At 41.7% G+C, this 17,904-nt stretch overlaps 2 protein-coding genes and 1 long non-coding RNA gene across 3 annotated transcripts in view; 1 reads left to right on the top strand and 2 right to left on the bottom strand.

Moving 5' to 3' along the window:
• Nucleotides 1–1,602, top strand: part of LOC121713443 — a 14,739-nt gene extending 13,137 nt beyond the window's left edge. Inside the window, exon 3 of the long non-coding RNA XR_006032823.1 lies at nt 1,151–1,602. This is a non-coding gene — a long non-coding RNA (uncharacterized LOC121713443). The remainder of the gene's footprint in view (nt 1–1,150) is intronic.
• Nucleotides 1–4,383, bottom strand: part of LOC121713439 (CMRF35-like molecule 8) — a 10,027-nt gene extending 5,644 nt beyond the window's left edge. The window contains exons 1-4 of the mRNA XM_042098026.1: nt 4,320–4,383; nt 3,602–3,922; nt 3,013–3,096; nt 53–94 (exon numbers count right to left, since the gene is read on the bottom strand). Coding sequence (XP_041953960.1) covers nt 53–94; nt 3,013–3,096; nt 3,602–3,922; nt 4,320–4,353 — 481 coding nt within the window. The 5' untranslated portion in view covers nt 4,354–4,383. The remainder of the gene's footprint in view (nt 1–52; nt 95–3,012; nt 3,097–3,601; nt 3,923–4,319) is intronic.
• Nucleotides 4,384–7,059: 2,676 nt separating this feature from the next.
• On the bottom strand, nt 7,060–9,796 carry LOC121714155 (CMRF35-like molecule 8). Its single transcript, XM_042099359.1, has 5 exons — nt 9,475–9,796; nt 9,061–9,156; nt 8,814–8,927; nt 7,733–7,776; nt 7,060–7,640 (listed from the first exon to the last, which is right to left on the bottom strand). Exons 1-5 carry the CDS (start codon nt 9,794–9,796, stop codon nt 7,395–7,397), a joined length of 822 nt encoding a protein of 273 aa, XP_041955293.1. The 3' UTR covers nt 7,060–7,394.
• Nucleotides 9,797–17,904: the final 8,108 nt, after the last annotated feature.

Here is a 17,904-nt window from a genome sequence, read left to right as displayed (position 1 = left end):
TGTAAGTGTGAGTGAGTGTGTATGCGTGTGTGCGTGTGTGTGACTGATTTACCTGTGGAAGGAATAATCTCTCTTTGTTCTTTGAATGAAGAATCTACATGTATTTGGAAAAGTAAGCACTGAAATGCATGCAATTCATCCTGATACAAAACCAACATGAGCTAATAATTTGTGTGTAAGTGTGAGTGTGTGTGTGTTTGTACCTGTAGGCAGAGGTGGGCACAAATACGTCAAAAACTATTTTGTTACAAACTACAAATACTGTCTCATAAAATAACAAACAAATACTGGCAAAATAAAATACAAAATACTGATGTGAAAAATGTATTTAATTAAAATACAAGTAATTAGTAATTTGAAAATACAAAAATATCCACACAATAATCATGGTATACCAACTTTTTAAAAAGAAACTACAAGGCATAGGCCTATTATTGAAAATGTATCCCCAAGAGACAAGAAATACTATTTTCTGATTGGCTGGCAGAGGGCTATTAATTCTGTCCATTGGTGCTCCTATGAAGTAGATCTGGTAAACAGCATCCCATATCGATGATTGAACTGACAAGAAGCAAACTTCGCAACAGTGGAATCAACTGTAACATAGCACAGTGTTTCTTAACTGGTGGGTCGGGACCCAAAAGTGGGTCGCGGAACCGTTCTGGGTGGGTCGCAGAGCTTGTGGTTAAACATAAATAAAAAAAAAATCGGCAATTTAAAATGCTACCTTATCAGATCTAATATTGGACCTTTATTTTGATAAACTTTATTCGTAGCCTACATATCAGTGTCAAGATACCCACAGACTCAGGTCAACAGGATCGGTTCAAGCATCAAAGCTGTATTTATTTGAAGAATACGTGTCTCAGTCAAAACTCACAGAAGAACAATCAAAAATGAACAGGGTAAATGAGAAGCCTCCAAAAACACAGAAGATCCAGAAACAGCAGAAACGGCAATCCAAAGAGTGTCCTTAAAGAATGTTCAAACGCACAGAGGATACTGACTTAACTGAGGGAGAGAAAAGTCCAAGATCAAGATCAAGGGCAGAGAGCACTGTGGGACGGCCAAGGGTACAGATCTGAGTCTCTGAAACAGCGACGAGGACAGACAGATAACCCAGGTCTCAGCTGCTTAAAAAGAGTTTCAGTGTGATTACCCACAGGTGTGGGTAATCAGTACTCAGGGGAGAATGATTGAGTGGCTGCCGGCGATTGAGGAGTGGGTGTGGCTGAGGCAGAACCTGGCATGGCTGTGACAATCAGTCATTGCCATGGACATAGACAATGTTTATGTGACAGGTCATGTTAGAGATCATTTTAGTGGTAAACGGAAGTAGGCTGCTACTCTGAATATTTGAAGTAGCCTACAGTAGGCTCGGATATGGATTCACTTAAACTGAGGACAAAATAGGATAGAAACCCCATTGTGTGGTGTGCAGTAGATGGCTGGCACATGAGAGCATGAAACCATCAAAACTAAAATGCCACATGGAAACAAGGCACCCAAAGTCATACCTGTCGATTACTTTTAAAGGTGACATCAAGAGTTGAAGACTTCACAAATGTAGGCTAATGCCAAACAAGTAGGCCTACAGGCACTTCGCTTGTCTTACCATGTAGCTCACCATACCCATTGGCTTGAACGCTAAAAAAATATATATGGGTTGCGACTTTATGAACATGGGAAATTGTGGGTCCCAAAGCCAGACCAGTTGAGAACCACTGACATGGCATACTACCCACCAACATTTCCGTAACCAATGAATGTAGAACGACAAATTTAACAGGTCGGCCTCTTTTTAAACTGAACTGAATTTCCTTTTTTGTGCTATAAGTGCATGCCTATTGCCTACATAAATGACTGGCAACATGGGGTACAAGCAGAATAACATCCTGCAAGGTGTCCCGATATACAGAATTAATTAACTTGGTGGAGAAAACTCTTTCTGCATCGGGGAGGTCTTTGCATCCGTCTCCTCCATATCATTTCGGCATTTCCATATCATACCTCTGCAGATGTTATCCCTGGCATGAATCCTCATGTCAAATCCATTAAGTGGTTTTAATACTGTCCTGTAGTGAGACTGAACATCAGCTATTAGGTACTCAAGGTCATGGAGTCAAAGGTCATCATATGGGCTCCATGTCCTAATGTTCTCCCTCAGTATCCTATCTGTATCGTTTTCACATTTTAGTCTTGATTTGACACACCTGACAATTATTCAAGCTCATGAAGATAGTTACTTTTTTTTTTTTTACTTTCAATGTTCTAAGGGGATGATGAAACAGAAAAGACAGGCGCACAAAAAATGGGGTTACAACCCATGTTGATAATTTTGGCTCCCTCAGTTGACTTTTCTATTCATTTTTTCCAACTTCAGACATGTCCAGAGGGGATCGTAAAAGAGAAAAGTTGTATCTAACACTTACGTTGGTCACAATGTGGCAATACAAGAAAAAGGAAAAATGGGTTTACATTTTACGCTGTCCTTCCAAAAAGGGTAATGAAATTAGTATTTGTATGGACAAATCGCTACTTAGGTCAACTTTAGACCTGATAGGGAATTGCCCAAGGGATATCATCTTATGGAGTAACCCCTAGGCAACAAGAAACCACAAAGAAAAAAAAAACAGGTTCTCCATGATTCTGGCCTTTGCCTCCCGGACTATGATAAGCATAGCTTATTGCAATGGTTAGTATATTTAACTGAGTAATGAAATGTTGGCTTATTTGAGAAAAAATGACAGATTTTTCTTAAGTATTTAAGTATTTGAAATACTCTAAATACAATCCCTCAAAGTATTTTGTTACAAACTACATTAGATTTGTTCCAATCCTGCAAAATACAAATTACAAAATACTCTAAAGTAATTAAATACGTATTTAAAATACATATAATTAAAATACTGCCCATGTCTGCCTGTAGGGGGTAGAGGGTAGAGTGCTGTTGGTTGTCTTCTATAGATGGGTTGTGTGTGTGTGTGTGTGTGTGTGTGTGTGTGTGTGTACCTGTAGGGGGTACAGTGCTGCTGGTTGTATCCTGTAGATGGGTGGGGGGTTTAGTGGTGGATGGAGGAGACACTGGTGTTGGAGCTGACACACAGACAACAGAAACAAACTCAGAGTAAACAAACTCAGTAAACAAACTCAGTAAATATAATAACTAAACTGATGGAATGTGCCAGCCTGCTGTATCTGTGCATCTGCTCAAATGTGTTGCTGGTAATTAATGGTAATTAATGGTAGTTAATAGTAGTTTATAATTGCAGTCTTATGACAGGGGACTTATGGTAGGAAATGTTACCATTGTATTACCACAATGGAAAGGTCAACTATCACTAAACAGGGTATAACCTAAATGCGAATGCCTGTACATGTGAAAGTGTTGTATTGACAGTAAGTGTGTGTGTGTCGGGTCTACTGCAGTACAAGAAGAGTAGTACGTGTGTGTGTGTGTGTGTCGGGTCTGTAAAGAAGAGCAGTAAGCAGAGAGGAAGAAGGAGGAGGAAGAGGATGAGCTGAATATTTCAGTGCTGCTGAGGTAAAGCGTCATGAAAGTGTGACAGACTGCTCAGCAGTGAGGGGCAGTGTGACGTACCTTTACTGACCGTCAGCACCACTTTGGTTTTAGTGTCTGACCCCCACTGACTAAGCCCACAGTAGTATACTCCAGCATCAGCCAACCGCAGATTATAGATGATCACTGAGAAAGTCCTTGCACTTATGGTGTCCACAGCTAAATATCTTCCCTTTTTATCCCTGTCACCAGATGTGATAAGAACATCACTCCACCCACACGGCTCCCGGCAGAAGTACTTTGGTGTGTATTTGTGGTGCTCTGGATATGGGCATGTTAATTCCACTTTTCCTCCTTTAGTTCCAGACACATGTATGGGTGCCGTCAGGACTCCTGTCTGAACTACAGAGAAATTCAGATTCAGTCAAACAGAAATCAGCGTCAGGTTCTACTGATTCAACTTGCCATCTCAAAGGTAAGATCTGTAAAGGAAAAATCTGAGTGTCCTAAACTTAGAGCGAAGATTGGTATCCCAAAGAATCAACACACACACACACACACACACACACACAGACACACACACACACACACACACACACACACACACACACACACACACATACACACACACACAGACACACACACACACACACACACACACTGCAGTCCCCTGCAAGTCTCGGAGGTATCAACAGAAGCATCTTCAACCCAGTTACAGTGCTGTTTTAATCACTCACATCAAACTCACACACACTCAGACACACACACGCACACACACCACAAGTCCCCTGCTACTCACCGAAGAAAAAGGAGAGAATCCACAACGTCTTCATCTCAGTTACAGTGCTGTTATGATCACTCACAGCGAACTCACACACACACACACACACACAACCACAACGACTTCCCTCTTCAGGACAGGCAGTTTTGTGTCTGGTCTGGAGAGGCAACGAATAAAGAGAGTGTGTGTGGGGGGGTAAAAAAAAATACTGTGTGTGTGTGTGTATGTGTGAGAGAGAGAGAATGAGAGAGAGAGAGTGTGTGTGTGATAGAGAGAGAGTGTGTGTGTGATAGAGACAGGGAGCAAGTGTCTCACTGAGAGTGTGTGTGTGATAGAGACAGGGAGAAGTGTCTCACTGAGAGTGTGTGTGTGATAGAGACAGGGAGCAAGTGTCTCACTGAGAGTGTGTGTGTGATAGAGACAGGGAGCAAGTGTCTCACTGAGAGTGTGTGTGTGTGATAGAGACAGGGAGCAAGTGTCTCACTGAGAGTGTGTGTGTGTGATAGAGACAGGGAGCAAGTGTCTCACTGAGAGTGTGTGTGTGTGATAGAGACAGGGAGCAAGTGTCTCACTGAGAGTGTGTGTGTGTGATAGAGACAGGGAGCAAGTGTCTCACTGAGAGTGTGTGTGTGTGATAGAGACAGGGAGCAAGTGTCTCACTGAGAGTGTGTGTGTGTGATAGAGACAGGGAGCAAGTGTCTCACTGAGAGTGTGTGTTTATAAAGCTCAGGAAGGAAGCAGAGGAGACACACACACTAAAGCACCCACACAAAATTTACAGGGATGCTGAGAGTGGAGTCCGCAGACACACACGCACACACACACACACACACACACACACACTTACAGGGATGCTGAGAATGTAGTCCGCAGACACACACACACACACACACACACACACACACACGTATGCGCACACACACACACACATGCACACACACACACACACACACACACACAAACACATACATACTTACAGGGATGCTAAGACTCGAGTCTGCAGACAAAGTCAAGTCAACTTTATTTATATAGCACATTTCAAACATAGAGGTCATTCATAGTGCTTTACATAAATACAAGTAAACAGGAATAGCTAATAAAAGCATAGAAGGGCGATAGTCAAATAATAGTTTAAAAATTAAAGAATATAACATATAAAAAAGAAAACATAAAACACACAAGTATAAAAATGCAATAGTTTAAAAGTGTTTAAAACATAATAATTAAAACACATAAAAAAGGGCAATAATTTAAAAGTGTTTAAAAAGTAATTAAAACAAATAAGAAACATCATAGAATGATTATACTAGTCAATCACCCAGTGAACGGCAGCACTCTATGGAGATTATTGAAGTAGCCTCACACATATATTTCCTTTCAGGACCAAAATGCCCGACAACTCGGCTTGATAGTCCCCCTCGTGGAGTCTTAAGACCCAAAATAGTTAGCACTCAGAGTTTCAGAGAAACCCGGATAGTTTCAGAGAAACACAAACACACACATACACACTCCGTGAAGGTTGAGAGCACATTCCCACATACTGCATGTACACACTTTTTATTGGCTTTAACTCTGCTGCTTCCTAGTGGCCACAGCCGTGTTGACCCCAGACCTTCACAATTGAGATTGAGAGTGGGCCTGGAAAGAGTTCACTGACTTACGACTTCCAGCAGGGGCATAGCTAGCGATACAATTACAGTTTTTCTCGATTGCTTTTACCTGCTTAAGTAAACTGGAACCCACTTGGTCTTCATGACTACATTCTTTGCACAGCAGAAGTCATCTCTTGCGAATGTGTTCACACATTTTCATTGGGTTCATACATTTCTCACACCCTTTTGCAAAACAGTTAACACAGGTGTCATTCAAAAGCCCCAAACTCTATTGGTTTTCCCATGCTAAACAAAAGGAAAACATCTTTTCACAGGTGGTATAGATTCCTTGCATAAGTCTGAATCTCTGATACACCTGAGTGAAACTCCTTTGCACAATTCTTCAATCAGCAATCATTCATTATACATAAGAGATGTCTGTTCTGTGTTGCTATTTGCAAGTATGGATCTAATGCACATTTAGACAAAGTACTGTATTGCCTATTTGGTGGAGAAAACAGTACAAAAGGTTTTTACTATTTCGATGAAAAATGACAAGTTGTAGTGTTTTTGAATTGGCAACAAGTTGTAGTGTTTGAAGGCAAGATTTGCTTTTGCTGCATGTTAAGTGTTAAGTTAATGTTTAAGTGTTTTGAGAGAGTAACAGCCTTTTGCAAGCAAAATGTGTCATTTTGTCCAGAGTGCTTTTGTTCAGACACGGGTGTTAACTGTTTTGAGAACGTGATGTCAGAGTTGACACAGGTATCAAAACGATCGAGAAAAACTGTAAACTTAAATTGGTGTATTTAACTCTAATCAAATTGTTTCAGAAGTGCAGCAACCTTGTAAACGAAGAAAAGAAAATACACGTCCATGCCGTATTTGCGATTGTAATTGCAGAGACAAATTTTCCAAAAGTTTGTATAGATATTGCCAGGCTATAGTGGTTAAAGAAGAGTCCTGGGAATCAAAAGCGTTTTGTGTGCGTGCGTGTATAAAAAAAGTATCAAAATTGCTTTATTTACATAACGGCAAAATGATCAATGGTTATTAGTTTCATGTCATATAACATCTTGATATCTTTTCAAAAATCACACATTTATTTAATCTCACAGATGATGTTTAATGACAAATAAGAATCCAAGAAATGAACTCATTCTCCACAATTTCTCTCAGATTGAATCTTTTCATAATCTACCTCCAACAGTGCTGTGTGCAGTGCATCCCTAGACCCTGGCTCAGGTTGTGAGGAAAGGTTGCGGGCTATGAGGATATGCTTTGCCTGAAGGTTATGATGAGATATTGCTTTCAAGACAGAACAATTCCTCATATTAACTCTGAGGTTGAAGTTTGCAAGACTAACCCAGAGTCTGTGAGGGAATGCCCCCCGAAGTCTGTGAGTCTGTGAGTGTGGACATTCAGCACAGGTCAGAGGTCAGGGGCAACTCTGGGGGCACTGTCTGGTCAGTGAGGGGCAGATCCTGTTGGGGGCGCTGTCTGGTCAGTCAGGGGCAGATCCTGTAGGGGGCGCTGTCTGGTCAGTGAGGGGCAGATCCTGTAGGGGGCGCTGTCTGGTCAGTGAGGGGGCCACCAGAGAGTAGAGCTCGTCCTGCCCCCCCGCAGGCGAGTCTGGGGGCTGCAGCAGGAAGTAGAGTTCTGTTAACTCTGCGTCCTGCACTGAGTGCTGCCCAGGGTCAGGGTCACATACCCCAGCATATAAGTGCACATCGCCATCGCCATCTACAGCCTGGAGGGGGAATGACCATTAGAGCTGTTAATGATTCTGTGTGTGTGTGTGTGTGTGTGTGTCTGTAATGAGAGAGGTATGCTTTTACCTACCTGAGAAGCTGGAGACTCAGGTGTCACTGGATCAAATGACTCATCTGAAATGCAGAATGACAAATTTTACGAAAAGGTGAATTTATCAAGATGTTATAATTATTACACCAGGGACGTAGCCGGGTCCGTAACTGAAGGGCTCTGTATATTAAAATAGTTTTAGAAGTCAGGTCTATTTTCTTCTAACATACACGCCGCTATCACATCTGCTGTAGCCAGTTCCATCGATTACATTGGAAGCTAATTGTTACCGCACAAGAAACGTAAATGGAACGCTTCAGTTATGTGCCCAGTGTATCCTGCTGTACAAAACAGCCTGACCAGCTTAAGGTGGTTTACTGGTTGACCAGCTTGTTAACCAGCTTGTTTGACCCCCCTATGAGGGTTGAGCAGTTAGACGAGCAAAACTGTTGCGAAAACATACCTTCAGCTGATTTACCCAGCTTACAATGGTAATTCAGCTGGTTTTGCTTGTCGTACCATCTCAAGCTGCTCATTTTAGCTGGTGTTGCTGGTCTTACATTGCTGGTTTAACTGGCCATGCCAGCTTATATTGGTCATTCTAGCAAGCCAGCATGACCATTTTACACCAACAATGTCAAGCTTGGCAGGCTGGTCACCAGCATGACCATCTTACACCAGCTGTATCCCACATGACAGGATAATCACACCAGCATGAGCATGACTAGCTTCCTTAGATGCTCACGCCAGCATGTCCACCTGCTGGCCCAATCAGCTACACCAGCAAAGACCAGCAAGAGCTAGAGGAAAACCAGCAAGTACGCTAGCAGTAGCAGGGTAGCCTCCCGGTTACACGGCTGGTGAGCAGTATTTATTATATGTTAGGGTGGAATGGCTAACTCTAAATGTCTCACCTTGTGTTTTACCAGCAGCAGTTCTCTTCCTGTAGAGAATCACCAGAGACAGCAACACACAGGACACCAGCAAAGATAGACTCACCCCACACACCATGGAGATAACAACAGTTCCTACACACACACACACACACACACACACACACATACACACACACACACACACATTTATACTTTGCTGATTGGTTAAGAACAAGCTGTTTCACTTTGTGTTTTACCAGCAGCAATTCTCTTCCTGTAGAGAATCACCAGAGACAGCAACACACAGGACACCAGCAAAGATAGACTCACCCCACACACCACGGAGAGAACAACAGTTCCTACACACATACACACACACACACACAATATTAACATATTAACAACAGCATTTACACATACACACACACACACACACACAAAAAACATGTCAACAACAGTATTTACACACTGTGTGTGTGTGTGTGTGTGTACCTGTAGAGTGTAGAGGTCTGTTGCTGTTGTTGCTTGTGTTGTCCTGTGGATGGGCCCGTGGTTCAGGAGTGGAAACAGAAAATTCTGATGCTGAAGCTGCAGGAAATAAACATGTCAAATCAGAATAGTTTTCAATTATGGATTTGGTCAGATGTAAGATATTGCTATGTTCTGCAAATTCTAATTCAATACAATTTTGCCAGCAAATTCAGTAAAAAAATAAAAACTTCTTAGTCCACTGTCTGTTTACTGTGTCTGTGGTAATCAACATGTTGCCTCAGGAGCTGTAATTTGGATGTTGATCCCAACGCAGACTAAATAGCTGCTCCTGTGGATCATTCTGTCATTTGGTTGTGGGCTTATTGGGTTCACAGGTTAGTTAGTCACAGGCCCTGGTAGTCCAGCTGCTCTTACCATTAACAACGTGCAGCAGCACTGCAGTGTATCTGTCTATGCCCAAATGGTCAAACCCACAGTAGTACGTTCCAGAATCCTGTGTGGTCAGATCCCTGATACTGATGGTGAAGTATAGACCAGACGTGTTGTCAATCAGAGAGTATCTTCCGTTTGAAACACTGACGTTTGTCGCCACTGATTTAATTAGCACATCCTTGTGCCAACACCGATCACGGCAGAAGTACTTGGGTGTGGACTTGTAGTTTGCTGTTGGATACAGACAGATTACCTCCAGACTTTGTCCTACAAAACCGTGTGAAAAAGAGGCCTCCTTCTGCATGGTCACGCAGCTGAAACCTTCACAAGCAGAAAAAAATATATAGTGTGTTAGTCATCTTCCTTTTTCAATTCCCATAAATAAATATGGAAGTGTAGCTTCCCCGAAAGGCAGTGAAAACAGTCCATCATGTCTGACAGACTCTCATGAGGTGCGTAGTGAACGTCCCCCCACACATAGCTAGCATGAGGGCAGGTGCGTAGTGAACGCCCCCCACACACAGCTAGCATGAGGGCAGGTGCGTAGTGAACGCCCCCCACACACAGCTAGCATGAGGGCAGGTGCGTATGAACGCCCCCCACACACAGCTAGCATGAGGGCAGATGCGTATGAACGCCCCCCACACACAGCTAGCATGAGGGCAGGTGCGTAGTGAACGCCCCCCACACACAGCTAGCATGAGGGCAGGTGCGTAGTGAACGCCCCCCACACACAGCTAGCATGAGGGCAGGTGCGTAGTGAACGCCCCCCACACACAGCTAGCATGAGGGCAGGTGCGTATGAACGCCCCCCACACACAGCTAGCATGAGGGCAGATGCGTATGAACGCCCCCCACACACAGCTAGCATGAGGGCAGGTGCGTAGTGAACGCCCCCCACACACAGCTCCTCTAAAGATCACTAATGTAAATAACATGAAGAGCTTTTACACACTGATACACACACACACACACTCATCCCTGGTAATGCCAACATGGTCGGATCTAGAATAGGGCTGGGAGGGGCAATGCCCCCCCAAATATTTCTTCTGCCCCACCTAATTGGTCAATTTTATTTGACAGCTATTGAATCTGCCAATCACACTTTTCTAATTTATCCCATCTGAATTTCGAGGGTGCTGATTTGCTGGTTCGATAGTATAAATACCGGAGCAGCAGCGTTCCCTTACCATTCCACACTGTGTGCATCACTTGCTGTTTCATACTTCTGTAGAGGGCTTAGCTATATTTCCATAAAGGTTATAGGCTACTAGATGTAATATAGATTCTTGTTGCTGGTTTAAATAAAGACCTTTAACTGTAGTGTTAGTGTTATTATTCTCGTTTTGAATAAGGTTTGTTTTTTAGCTAATGTGCATGTTAGCTTTCTAAGGTGATCTAGCCAGTTAGTTTGTTAACATTGGTCATTCCTTAACTGTGTTGGGAATTTTACGGCGGCCACGTCGTTGCCCCTTGCGTTGGCCGTGATGTCCCTTTGAAAATCGGAGGTTCACAGGCCACTGTGGCCTTGGTGCCCCTTTCTTTCTATATTCTGCTTTGCATCCGACTATAGCGATTTTTATTTAGCCTATGGCCTGTCAAATTAAGCTTAGCATTCACAACGCAAATTAATTATGTCTTTTACGCAGTGGAGAATGTGACAGCGCACAGCAAGAAAGTGCGTCCAAATTCACCCATTCTTTGCTGAACTAGCCTACTCCCGATAGCCTACTCTTCGCACAGATATTACATGTATCACATCACACGAAAGAGCTTTTTCTCAGCTTTTAAACTATGTTAGCCGCAATTTGTTGTGGTAAACGGTTTGCGAGAAAAGTAACTTTAAATTATTCATGTTACATTCTGCGCCCATCTCCCTACCCATTAATCTCGGTGGAATACTTCACGAATTTTTCCCGAACACATGACAAACCATATATCAGAAAAAACAGCAGACCTTACCGAATAGTGTAAAGCATCCCCCTGTACAGTTAGCCATTCCAGAGTAATCCGGTTTTACATTTGCAACAATGTCTAAATACATGTCTCCAACTTTGGGCTTCAGTGTTTAAATTGTTCAATACATGATTTCATAACAGGCCAAATACAAAATAAATGTTACAAATATCGACTAGATATCTGTAAATATTAAAATCAGCTGACTAAGAGTTTGTTAAAGTAGCCTTAATGATCACAAAGCATGCATGTAGACTATTTGAGTTTCTTAAAGCTGAACTGTGCTTAAATTGTTCAATACATGATTTCATAACAGGCCACATAGAAAATAAATGTTAAATATAGCCTAGAGATCTGTAAATATTAACATCAGTTCTATGATTAACAGTTCTATGTAATATGTCATGTTTGCTATTAAATAAGGGTTTTAAGGTGAAAAGTAAGGCATTTGTAGGTGAAACTGAGCGGTAAATGTTGTGTGTGTGTATGTGGGGGGGGGGGGGGGGTATTCATTGTGCCCACCCCAAATTTCTATTTGCCCCCCCAATCTGAGCAGCCTAGATCCGGGCCTGAATGCCAATGTGTTTGAGTAGAATGATCACACCTCCCTGTTTTTTTCAATAAAGGATTGTAACAGAACTGTATTATGTGAGTATTTATATTTATAAGATGTTAGTCTGTATGTTTGGCATTTATGAAATTTAATGTATAATAAATATGTCTGTATTTGTCACACATGAACAAATTATTCTATGTATTTCACATATACTATTATATATATATATATATACTATTATACACATATACTATTATATATATATATATATATATATATATATATATATCTTATACAAACAAGTTAATATAATGTCATCCTCCTGCCCGAGACCCAGACATAGAATAAACAAAACACACACACACACACACACACACACACACACACACACACACACAACTCACCCAGGCAGAGGGAGAAAACACACACACGCACACACACTAACAAGCCCAACAACTTCCTCATTGAAAGTCACAGGAAATGCCCGTTTGACAGGAGTTCCCAGAAAGCTAAAAACTGCTCTAGTTGAATCACACTCAACAGAGCAGCCAGAGGCCTCAAGACAGAAAGGATGAAGACAAAGTGACAAACTACACACACACACACCACTCACAGACACACACACACACCACACACACACACCACACACACACACACACACACACACACACACACACACACACACACACACACACCACTCACAGACACACACACACCCCACACACACACACCACACACACACACACACCACACACACACACCACTCACAGACACACACACACACACCACACACACACACACACACCACACACACTACACACACACACACACACACACACACACACACACACACACACACACATTGACATTGACACATTTACAGACCAAAGCTGGGTTTAAGTACAGGAAGTGCAGTGAATGACAGACATGATAAAATGTGACAGGCATGATGACTCCTGATTGCCTGACTGCCTGAGTAAATATATAGTACCACGATATATAGTACCACTGATTACTTATTGACATTAACCATTTTGATTTTCAGTAATACTAACCCACTCTACATCTCTCTTTCTTCGCCCTTACATCCCTTGTGAGGTATATCATCACCAGTCATCAGCCATCCGTGTGCTTGGCCCTCTTCTCACTCATCTCACCTGAAGTCCCATCCCTATGACTGCCCCATCATCGCCTATTACTGTCCCCCTACCTGGATTCCTGGCCTGTACAGCCGCGACCCACCACCTGCCTATGACAACTCTGCCCGGATTCCTGGCCCGTACTGCCGACCCACCACATGCCCTTTGACAACTCCTCATCCCCTGGACAATTCCATTTCCTACGCTGGACTATTTGAACTTTCTGACACTAAATTATGATTAATGCATTATCATACCGGATATGTAATCATCCCACCTCTTGTAACTTTGACCTCAGGTGGCTTTAAACACCATGTCCTATTCTCTACACCTGACTAACATATGCATTTGTCATGTATATAGACCTTACTGTTCTGTATCTGACCCTAAGCAGATGGGTCAGGCCCTTGAGTCGTGGATCTGCTCGAGGTTTCTTCTTATTTGTATCTCCAGTTCTAGGGAGTTTTTCCCCCCTGTTACCCCGGTTACCCATGGGCCTTCTTTTCTTTTCTTTTCTTTTCTTTTCTCGGATTGTCTAACACTCTGTAAAGCGCCATGAGACATGTGTAATGTTTTGCCACTCTATAAGTACAATTAAATTGAAATTGTAAATGAATTAATTGATGAGTTGCTGGCTATATGCAGAACAGCTTCAAAATCTTCTCTCTGAGGTGTGTGTCTTTCAAACTGTTCCTGTGGCCGTGTGTGTGTCTGTATGCATGTGTATGTGTGTGTGTGTGTGTGTGTGTGTGTGTGCATGTGTATGTGTGTGTGTTTATGCGTGTGTATGTGTGTGTGTCTGTCATGTCATGTCATATTCAAAATTAAGAGACCACAGCAAATTTAAATAATGACAGTTTGATGCAGAATGGATAACTGTAAGTGTTGCAGTGAGATGTTATGGTAGACTGTGTGCCATTGGGTGAACAGGGCAAAGAAAGTCTGTGTAGACCAATGTGTGGAGACTAAACACACGTAAATGACATTTATACACCTTCTGAATTTTGGAAATAGCGTTTACTCACCTCTAAATTGCGTCTATCCACCTCTAAACACAATACCATTTTTTAGTCATTCTAAATTAAGTTTATGTCATTTTACAATTGCCTAGTTTCGTATTGTTAGTTTCATATGGTTGAACCTGCACAAGAAGTAAGTTAATCAATATTGTGCGGCATTGTAGACTGTGACCAATCATCTTGCGGCAGGAAGCAGCAGGCTGCATCAAATATTGGTCACAGTACTACACTGCATGTCACAAATTTGGCTACTGTAAATGGATTTTTAAAATGCATATATGCTGATTTCTGAAGCGTCAAGACGCTGATGATGCCATTACTCGACTACAAGCCCAAAGTGATTAACAAAAACAGTAGGCTACTAAACTTCACATTTTTAGGTTAATTTGGTCTGCAGTAGATTCTTGCCAATGACAACAAGGCACAGCATTGACATTAATAGGTTACCCCTTTCAGACACAAAGTCACTTCTACCTTTTCCCATTAGCCTATATTACAAATAAAATTCAGGATGCAATGTCAGATAGATAACTGTTTTTTTATTTTGTGCATTCTCTGACATTTAAGTCACTGAAAAGGGGGTCATCCCTATGTTCCCCGGGTCCTATGTTCCCTGCTCGGGGTTAGGGTTAGGATTAGGATTAGGGTTAGGGTTATGGTTAGGGTTTTAAAAAAGGGTCCTATGTTCCCGGTCCCATACAAAGCGGGAAACATAGGACCCGGGGAACATAGGTACGCTCCCTGAAAAAGTTAGTGATAAGCTCCCTTCGCTAGTCAGCTAGTTAATGTTATAATAATACTAACCAACCACAGGAAAGTGAAGTGAAGCTGAAGTGTAGCTTGAAATAAAGTTTTATTCATTATAATCAGCTCACCAATAAAATACCATCTTGGGTACAAAGTCATCACAACTAATTGTGGATGATGCTAAATGGCTTCACATCTCTGACATAATAAAGTTTTAAGAAATAACTGGGCAAGTTTACAGACTCCATCTTTAAATTGAGCTCAAATATCAGCACCTCTCAGAAACACACACTACACCTTAAAGTCAGACAAGCTCAAAGGTTTATTTCTCCGACACATTTCCAGACCAAAGCTGGGTATGAGTAGAGTACAACAGTATGCCAAAGTTCTCAAAATCATTCATCTGTGCAGTGAAGGACAGACATGAATGAGAAAATGTGATTCTGTTAGACGGGTATGGTTACTCCTGACCAGTGTTAATTTCGTTAACGAAAAATATGACAAAAAATGTTCATTAACGACCTTTTTTCCATGACTAAGACAAGACGTTGACGAGCTAAAAATAGATCTTTGATAATAAAAACTATGAGGAAATGTAGGTTTCGTTTTCGTTGACTAGACGAGACAGGACTAAAATGTTAGTGGTATGCTATTGGACAAAATGCATGTTATTTACTTATTTACCCCTGACACCACAGCCTCTGCATGGGTTGTAGCCTACCATGTGAGGGAGTTCTCCCCTCCCAAAGAGTTGGTTGGGTCCATATAGCCCGTCTTTTCCAAAAGGTTTTCTCAGAAAGGCCTACCAATAGCCGGCCGGCCCTACTGTAGCGATAAGCGTCAGGGAGGATGGATGGTATAAAGAGGGCCAAGAGAGACTGAACAGGCCAAAAAAAGAAAGGAAGGCATTGGAGAAGGATGTTGCCAATTGTGCCAAGCTTCCAGATTTTTTTAAAGACAGACACTGGTAAGAGAAATAGCAATGATTAGCAACGTAATTATTGGGTATTGCATTGGTTCCCAAAGACTGGGTCGCGACCGGGTGGGTTGCAGATTTTATTTGGGTCGCCAATACAATGTATGTTGTGGTATAGGCCTAGCTTATACCATTTAACCAGGGAAGCTATCAGTTGTCTATTAGGATAGTTTGTTTACCACAGTCACGGCCCTAGAATGGCTCTGAAACTGGGCGAATACGTCGCAGAGGGGACAGCGTGCATCTCACTCGCAAAACGAAACATTTCTGTGGGGCGCCTGCTATGGACCTCGCAGTTGCAAAATGCAAGGGACATGAATCAGCACAAACATTAACGGACAGCTGCTTCCGTTGGCCGATTAAAATCTAGTTACCATGCTGTCAACTAAACCAGACGTGTACTGGGCATGGCTATTCAATTTGCGTCATAGGGTGTAGATAGTTTCGATTGTAGATGCACTCTTTAAAGTTAATAGCAGCCCCCTCACATTCCTTATTATTTCGGATTTAAAACACTCAACAGTGCATTATATTAGGCTACAATTTAAATGGACATTTTAAAAGCTATTAGCCTATTTCCTCTCGTTTTCCACCTCGCAAACTAGGCTACAGTAAAAGCGCATTATCTTTTGGCTATTGCGCAAAAGTCTCTTGTTCTGATATTTATTCATTTCACATTCTTACAACATTGTCACAGCATCAATATACAGCCTTAGTATAAGGCCTACAAACAAGCAAACGTTTAACTCTAGAGAAAAATGCAGATTCAACTTTCCAAAGAAACCTCCAGAAAATTGCTACAATATAACGACTTGAGTTATTTGCTATGTTTACATCGGAATTAACGGTGTTATGGATCCATTTGTCTGCAACGCGACGTAGCCTGCAACAGCTTACTATGTTGAAGAGTGGCGATTGCATAGCATGCAAGAATATCCCCAAACTCTCGGATGCGCATTAAAACGTTATCTTTTAGGTAACTTTTGTTAAGGTTTCTTTTCTATCCGCCATGTCTATGTTCAATATGTTGTTGTCATCCAACAGTCAGTAGCATAATATAAAACTAAATAATAGTAAGCAACATAACATAATATAAATTATATGATTAATGAGAACATATAACTCAACAACTTTCCACGCTGATGGTGCTCAAAATGCAACACAACTGTGTTCAAAGCAGGATGAGGAAAACCTGAGATTGTGTGTTTGTACAAAACTGAGTGAGAATTTCATAGCTTTGAAAATATTTAACATTGTTTCATGTGTAATTGAGGTTGCAGAGTTGTGGGAAACTGAGTCAGTGCGTCACCAATCCCTGTAATAGTAGTGGGCCAGACCTATTACGTATCTAGATATGGCACTGTAGAATGGTTGGGGGCGGGGGGCATAGAAAAGTTTGAGAACCTGTGGCCTAAAACAATATTGGTGGTTGCATGTTAGATCTGAAGTGAAATGGGTCGTGATGGTCTGTCATTTTTAAAAAGTGGGTCCCCAGAAAAAAAGTTTGGGAAACACATTGGACGTTAGAGTTGTTGACCTATTCGCAAGCAACTTATTAAATGAATTAAAATATTAAACTTTTTGTATCATCCAACATTGCGATTCATAGTCTTTGCGAATATTATGCAAATATTGATAACAAAACCCAAGCTTGATCTGTGTGGCTATGCAGTAAAAATTGTAGCCTCTGAGCAGTAGATCAGCCAGTCCCTAATGATGATGAGCCCTTAATTAGCGAGGAGGCATAAGAGAGGATAAAAGAGCAAATAATATGAATTAAAATTATATAATGTAAGAAAGATCAGTATGACAGCAGTAATCTACATGATCCAACCTATACGCCTTGTTTGCTCAGAAGTGAGTGTGGTAAAGGAGTAGCCTACATCACCAAACTCCAATATGATAGCCTACCCACGCTGAAAAACATGTAAACATTAGTTCAATATGCCTCTGTGGAAGAGTGGAATACATTTCAAATGCTTTATTTATTTCTGTTTTTGTTAACTTATCAACCTATCC

The sequence above is a fragment of the Alosa sapidissima genome, chromosome 7 (genome assembly GCF_018492685.1).
Source record: "Alosa sapidissima isolate fAloSap1 chromosome 7, fAloSap1.pri, whole genome shotgun sequence".
Classification (NCBI taxonomy): Eukaryota; Metazoa; Chordata; class Actinopteri; order Clupeiformes; family Clupeidae; genus Alosa; species Alosa sapidissima.
This window is presented reverse-complemented; position numbering and strand designations above follow the sequence as displayed.